Source organism: Lampris incognitus, chromosome 17, assembly GCF_029633865.1.
Source record: "Lampris incognitus isolate fLamInc1 chromosome 17, fLamInc1.hap2, whole genome shotgun sequence".
Taxonomy (NCBI): domain Eukaryota; kingdom Metazoa; phylum Chordata; class Actinopteri; order Lampriformes; family Lampridae; genus Lampris; species Lampris incognitus.
In genome coordinates, this window is record NC_079227.1 from 39,989,008 (window position 1) to 39,996,499 (window position 7,492).

Consider the following 7,492-nt stretch of genomic DNA (forward strand, 5'->3'; position numbering starts at 1 on the left):
TCGTTTATCTCGACGACATATTAGTGGCCAGTCCGTCAACTGACGAGCACCTTGCGCACCTGAAACAGGTTTTCCGTCGTCTGGACGAACACGGCCTGATAGTCAACCCGGCCAAGTGTCAGTTTGGACTGCCGGTGATTGACTTCTTGGGTCACCGCATTTCGCCGCAAGGCGCGGTCCCGTTGCCTTCTAAGGTGCAAGCGGTGGCGGAATTTCCCCGCCCGGTCTCTGTTAAGGCATTGCAGGAATTCTTGGGAATAGTGAATTTCTATAACCGTTTCCTCCCTCGCGCTGCCCACCTCCTTCAGCCACTTTACGAAGCCCTGCGGCTTAAGAAGGCTAACGACCCTGTCGACTGGACTCCCGAACAGGTCCAGGCCTTTGACGGAGCTAAGTGCGCCCTGGCTAACGCTGCCCTCCTAACCCATCCCACATCCACGGCGTCCATAGCTTTAACAACCTATGCGTCTGACATAGCCGTGGGGGCTGTGGTTGAACAGCGTGTGGAAAATGCGTGGCAGCCACTCGCATTTTTTAGCCGCAAACTGCGAGATAGCGAGCGCAAGTACAGCGTTTTTGACCGGGAGTTGCTGGCACTGCACCTTGCAACCCGGCATTTCCGCTTCCTGCTGGAGGGTCGCCCATTCACGGCTTATGTGGATCATAAGCCGCTGACTTTTGCCATGTCCAAGGTGACTGAGCCGTGGTCTGCTCGTCAACAGCGCCTCCTAGCGGCGATCTCCGAGTTCACTACGGACATTCAGCATGTGGCCGGGAAGTCCAACCCTGTTGCTGATTGTCTGTCCTGTGCACCTCGGTGTGGATTTCTCCGCTATGGCTGCCGACCAGCCCAGTGACCCGGACGTCCTTGCCCTTAGGTCAACGCGTACCGGTCTCAAACTAGAGGACGCTGTGATGCAGGAAGGCAGTCCTGCCCTCCTGTGCGATGTCTCCACCGGCCGTCCCCGCCCCGTTGTTCCAGTGGCCTGGCGCCGTCGAGTTTTCGATTCGATTCACTCCCTCTCGCACCCTGGAGTTCGGGCATCGGTGAAGTTGGTCGGTTCCAAGTTCGTCTGGCCTGGCCTCCGCAAGGACGTCAAGGGGTGGGCAGCTGCATGTGTAGCGTGCCAGCGCGCTAAGGTCCACCAGCACACTAAATCGCCCCTCGAGCCGTTTCTGATCCCGGCCAGACGTTTCGACCACGTGCATGTGGACCTGGTGGGCCCTCTACCTTCTTCACAGGGTTTTACGCACCTGCTCACAATGGTAGATCGGACCACCAGGTGGCCAGAGGCTGTCCCTCTATCCTCCACAACATCCTCGGATGTTGCACGCGCTTTTCTTTCCTCCTGGGTCGCCCGTTTCGGCACTCCGTCAGATATCACCTCAGACAGGGGCCCCCAGTTCGTGTCAGAGCTCTGGTCGGCACTTGCGCGATCCTTGGGTGTGCAGGTACACCGCACTACCGCGTATCACCCTCAGGCTAACGGGTTGTGTGAACGTTTTCACCGGTCGCTCAAGGCAGCGCTGAGCGCTGCGCTCTCGGATGGTAACTGGGTGGATCGTTTACCTTGGGTTATGCTCGGGTTGCGTTCGGCTCCTAAGGAGGACCTCGACGCGTCACCCGCTGAGCTGGTGCTCGGTCAGCCACTCCGCGTCCCTGGGGAATTTTTGCCTGGGAGTTCCGCTCCTCGACCCCATCCGGCCGTTTATCCTTTTTTGTCCGACAGCACTCGGGTTCCAGGCCCCGTTCACCACTGTTTTCCGCGGTCGTTCGTGCCTGCGGAGCTCATGTCGGCTCGTTTTGTTTTTGTACGGCATGATGCTCACCGCTCACCCCTCCAACCCCCATACGGTGGCCCATTTCGGGTTCTTGAGACGGGTCCTCAGGGTTTTGTGCTAGATATGGGTGGGCGTAGGGAGCGTGTCACGCTTGATAGGCTTAAACCGGCGCACAGGGTGGCAGGCGAAGTTGTGTTTCCGGCCCAGGTTCCCTGTCGGGGTCGTCCTCCTTCCAGGACCCCGGCAGTGTCTTCACGGGTTCAGCGTTCTGCTTCTCAGCCGGCTTTGGACTGTGTTTCACCTACTGTTTCGGCTGAGGGACGGCGCAGCCGTTATGGCAGGCTGCTTAAGCCTCCAGTGAGACACTAAGTTTCTTTCCAGGAGTCCCTTCTGGGTGTTCGGGGGGCTGTGTGGCGGACACTAGGGGCTTTGCCTCTCACCCAGCAGGACTGTGAGCTGGGGGCGTGGTTTACGTTCCCGGGCTCGCCGGGGCAGGGTTGTTCCTGCTGCAGTTGGTTTTTGGAGTTGAGGAATAAACATCAAACTCGCCTTGGTCTCATTCCTGCCACAGTGTCAGTAATATGAGAGCAACTTATACAGGTTTACAGTACTGCAACAAAAACCCCCAAAAACAAGAGGGGGCTGGTACAGCCTACTACCAGGCCTCCAGTAGGACTAGGAAGTAGGACTAGGGAGTAGGACTAGGAAGTAGGACTAGGAGGTAGGACTAGGGAGTTGGACGAGGAAGTAGGACTAGGGAGTAGGACTAGGGAGTAGGACTAGGAAGGGCACCAGCAGGTCAGTGCCTGTGGCAAGAGATGAGGACTATACGTAGAAGAAAAGAAAGGAAACAACACAGAAGAGTAAAGAGTGATATTAAAGGGAGAACATACAGTGCATCCGGAAAGTATTCACACCCCTTCACTTTCCCCACATTTTGTTATGTTACAGCCTTATTCCAAAATGGATTAAATTCCTTTTTTTCTCATCAGTCTACATGCAATACCCCATAATGACAAAGCGAAAAAGGTTTTGTAGAATTTTTTGTAAATTTATTAAAAATAAAAAACTGAAATATTGCATGTACATAAGTATTCACACCCTTTACTCAGTACTTGGTTGAGGCACCCTTGGCAGCGATTACAGCCTCAAGTCTTCTTGGGTATGAAGCTACAAGCTTGGCACACCTATATTTGGGGTATTTCTCCCATTCTTATCTGCAGATCCTCTCCAGCTCTGTAAGGTTAGATGGGGAGCGTCGCTGCACAGCTATTTTCAGGTCTTTCCAGAGATTTTCAATGGGGTTCAAGTCTGGGCTCTGGCTGGGCCATTCAAGCACATTCACAGACTTGTCCTGAAGCCACTCCTTCGTTGTCTTGGCTGTGTGCTCAGGGTCGTTGTCGTGTTGAAAGGTAAACCTTCGCCCCAGTCTGAGGTCCTGAGCGCTCTGGAGCAGGTTTTCATCAAGGATCTCTCTGTACTTTGCTCCATTCATCTTTCCCTCGATCCTGACTAGTCTCCCAGTTCCTGCCGCTGAAGAACATGCCCACAGCATGATGCTGCCACCACCATGCTTCACTGTAGGGATGGTATTAGCAAGGTGATGAGAGGTGCCTGGTTTCCTCCAGACGTGACGTTTGGCATTCAGGCCAAAGAGTTCAATCTTGGTTTCATCAGACCAGAGATTCTTGTTTCTCATGGTCTGAGAGTCCTTCAGGTGCTTTCTGGCAAACTCCAAGCGGGCTGTCATGTGCCTTTTACTGAGCAGAGGCTTCCGTCTGGCCACTCTACCATAAAGGCCTGATTGGTGGAGTGCTGCAGAGATGGTTGTCCTTCTGGAAGGTTCTCCCATCCCCACAGAGGAACGCTGGAGCTCTGTCAGAGTGACCATTGGGTTCTTAGTCACCTCCCTGACCAAGGCCCTTCTCCCCCGATTGCTCGGTTTGGCTGGGCGGCCAGCTCTAGGAAGAGTCCTGGTGGATCCAAACTTCTTCCATTTACGAATGATGGAGACCACTGTGCTCTTCGGGACCTTCAAAGCTGTAGACATTTTTTGTACCCTTCCCCAGATCTGTGCCTCGATACAATCCTGTCTCGGAGGTCCACAGACAATTCCTTTGACTTCATGGCTTGGTTTCTGCTCTGACATGCATTGTCAACAGTGGGACCTTATATAGACAGGTGTGTGCCTTTCCAAATCATGTCCGATCAAGTGAATTTACTACAGGTAGACTCCAATCAAGATGTAGAAACATCTCAAAGATGATCAGTGGAAACAGGATGAACCTGAGCTCAATTTTGAGTGTCATAGCAAAGGGTGTGAATACTTATGTACATGCAATATTTCAGTTTTTTATTTTTAATAAATGTGCAAACATTTCTACAAAACCTGTTTCGTTTTGTCATTATGGGGTATTGTGTGTAGATTGATGAGAAAAAAAGGGATTTAATCCATTTTGGAATAAGGCTGTAACATAACAAAATGTGGGGAAAGTGAAGGGGTGTGAATACTTTCCGGATGCACCGTGTGTGTGTGTGTGTGTGTGTGTGTGTGTGTGTGTGTGTGTGTGCGTGCGTGCGCGCGCGCGCGCGCGTGTTTGTGTGTGTGTGTGTATAGTATATATACTATATAAAGGTGGCACAGTGGTTAGAGCGGTCGCCTCACAGCAAGAAGGTCCTGGGTTCGAGCCCCGGGGTAGTCCAACCTTGGGGGTGGTCCCGGGTCGTCCTCTGTGTGGACTTTGCATGTTCTCCCCGTGTCTGCGTGGGTTTCCTCCCGCTAGGGGTGGGACGATACACTGGACTCATGATTACGATACTGTCCCGATACTTTGCCCACGATTATGATTAAATCACCATACAGCGATTCTCGATGCATCGTGATTTAATTAATCTATGGTACGTCACGATATCTGTGTAACTGGAGAAACAATACCAGTAAAAAGGCAAAAACCAGGAATGACGTCTTTATTCACTGCATAGTCACTCACTGTGTCAGTTTCCCAGAATGACCAATAAAATAAAACGAAAGGCTGAACTGCCAGAAAGCAGATCAGTTCTGTGTACATTAGGTACTTTACACAATACACAAAACCCCAAAACACATGAAAGCAAAAACACACGCTGCAGTGCATAACCAGCTTACCCAGCATGGCTCTATGCTGCATTACTTTATGGAAACCTGGACTCATTTCAGCTCCTAAACTTGCAGGTCCTTCTTCAGGAACAGCAGCTGATCAGCATGCTCAGGGGGGAGCGCCCTCCTCTGGGCGGGGATTATGTCACCAGCAGGGGAAAAGACTCTTTCTGCAGGGCACTAGTCCCCGGGACACACACATGCTTTTGTGCCAGCTTGGCTAGAAGTGGGTACCCTTGTGCCGGAGATTTCCACCGATCCGGCGGATCTTCTGTCAGTGGTAGAGGTGGAGCTTCTTGGTCCTGCCCGGCCTCCTTTCCAGCTATGGAAGTAGCCGACAGCAAGGGAGCTCTGGTGGTCTGGACCGTCTGCCCGAGGAGGTCAGATAGTGCAGAGTTCCTCTTCTTTGGTGTGTGTGCAGTGGAAGGATCGTTCCCATCGTCATCACAGGTGTCGTCACTCTGCTCAGAGCTTCCTCCCTCAGTAGTGCTCTCTTCAGGACTATTCACCACCCCCAAGTCTGCATCCTGTAAGAAAATAAATCAGTGGCAAACCTTTCACTTTATTATTTAAAAACATGTTCAGTCTTCACATCAAGTCAACCATTACCATTCATTTCAAATGTCCACACATGTCTTTTTGCACATGAAGAGGACATATGGATGGCGTCTCTAGCAACAGCCTGACGGTTTAAAGTCACAACTGAAACTAAGAATCCAGATGAGCTACTACTGTTGACAAGACGTACTGACCTTCAGAGCAGCAGCCTTTGACACCACCTTGGCATCCGTCTCCTGCATGACTTGTGGTGACAGGAAGAGCAGAGTTTAAACCTGGGGTGCAAGGCTGACGAGACATCCAGGTTGTTCTTCTCCTCTGCGGAGTCATATCTCTTGGACAGGTCTTGATGGGTGGTGTTCTTTATCTCTCTGACAAGAGGGGGATCCTCAGTGGCTCCGACTGTGTCACCCAGAAGTTGGGCCTGAAGCGGAGCGATGACAGAAATGGTCGGGTTCTTCTCCTCGCACATGATGCTTGCTGCAGCCAGCATCGGCTTGAGGGCTTGCACAACCTCTTCAGCATTTGTGACGTCTGTCTCAGTCAAGGTGCAAATGTCAGAGACGCTCTTTCTCACCTTTAATGAAAGAACGTGACAGAATGGAAAGTTCACTAAAAACATTCATTTAATGTATATTTTGTGAATGAGATATAGCCTAAAATATGAATGAATGTGCCACGGTGCTCTGCTCCTGCAGTACTTTAAAAGTAGGATGGGAATTATATAAATATTCAACTTGCCTAAGCTTTAATGCAGTAACATTATGAATTAATATTTTAGGCTAGGCTATTATATCATTCACAACCTCGTTATTAAAATATAATCCATATGACACATACAAACACATCAGATACATACAGACCTGAATACACTTAATCAGTAACAATGTAGTATCACCACGTAGGCCTACCTCGGGAGGTAGGAGGGCAGCACAGACAGCAGGCTGCTGCTGGAGGAACCGGGACCGCGTCTCATAGGCGCTGCGCCATCGGACGGCAGCATGTGTGATGAGCTTGGGTGGAGGAGGCTCAAGCATCCTCTGCTTTCTCTTCAGTGCATCGGCGGCTGTGGTGCTTCTGTGGAAGGAGGCGGAAATCCTCCGGACCTTCGCAAGCAGTCGAGCTACAGCTGTCAGTTTCAGGGCAGGCTGCGATGCCAGGTTCAGTATATGCGCCCAACACCGGATGTGCTGATATCCAGTCAGCTCAACAGCTACAGTCATGTGCAGTGCATTGTGGGTAACGACCACGGGGTCTTTTCAGTAAGCTTCCTCCCCTCTGTAGCCTTCTGCAACACACTGCCATATGAGCACCGGTGTGGCTCTCGTTCATCAGCCTGGTCTGAAGGACGTAACGTTTCCTCTCCCACCCCTTGTCAGTAGAATGAGCGGTGAAGGTCACATAGGCCTCGGTGGCCCTTGAAGTCCCCCCATCGCAGGTGAGTGCAGCCCTCTCAGCCGACTGAAGTGCGTCCTCCACCTCTGCTCTCGTCTCTGCCCACTTGGCTGGAGCAGCTGTGTGGGTGGAGTATCTTCCAGACGGCATCTCGGACCTTGGTTCTGGTGTTTGAACCACGTGGTGAAAACCTGGATTTCCCACCACGCTGTACGGGCGAAGGTCCTTGCAAGTGAACCCAGCGACGGACTTGGTGATGCTCGTCGCCCTCGGCGAGGTAAAGGGAAACCGGGACTTGGACGTATTTCCGGTGCTGCGGGACTACTTCCGGCCGGGGTGTCCTGTTTCTTGGGGGGCTCGGGATGATGGCGAAGCAGGTGGGTGTGGAGGTTGGTGGTGTTCCCAGTGTGCTTGAGTTTTCCAAGACGGTTTCTGCAGATTACATGTTCTTGTCTAGTTTGTCCTTCCCCTCGTCACTGTCGTGGGACCCAAAGTGGCCCAGACTGTGGACTTGTAACGAGCCGGTGCGTCTCTGCTTGGCTTTTCTCTCCCGCTATCGGCCATCTGAGCTGGCTTCTTCACGCACGGCTCGCGCGCATGCTTCCTCCGTTCACCTACTTC

General features: G+C 52.0%; 1 protein-coding gene across 1 annotated transcript in view; it reads right to left on the reverse strand.

Moving 5' to 3' along the window:
• Window positions 1-7,021, reverse strand: part of LOC130127221 (uncharacterized) — a 35,101-nt gene extending 28,080 nt beyond the window's left edge. Inside the window, exons 1-3 of the mRNA XM_056296791.1 lie at window positions 6,776-7,021; window positions 6,388-6,624; window positions 5,717-6,053 (exon numbers count right to left, since the gene is read on the reverse strand). Of these exons, the coding sequence (XP_056152766.1) occupies window positions 5,717-6,053; window positions 6,388-6,624; window positions 6,776-7,021 (820 nt within the window). The remainder of the gene's footprint in view (window positions 1-5,716; window positions 6,054-6,387; window positions 6,625-6,775) is intronic.
• Between the last annotated feature and the right edge of the window lie 471 nt (window positions 7,022-7,492).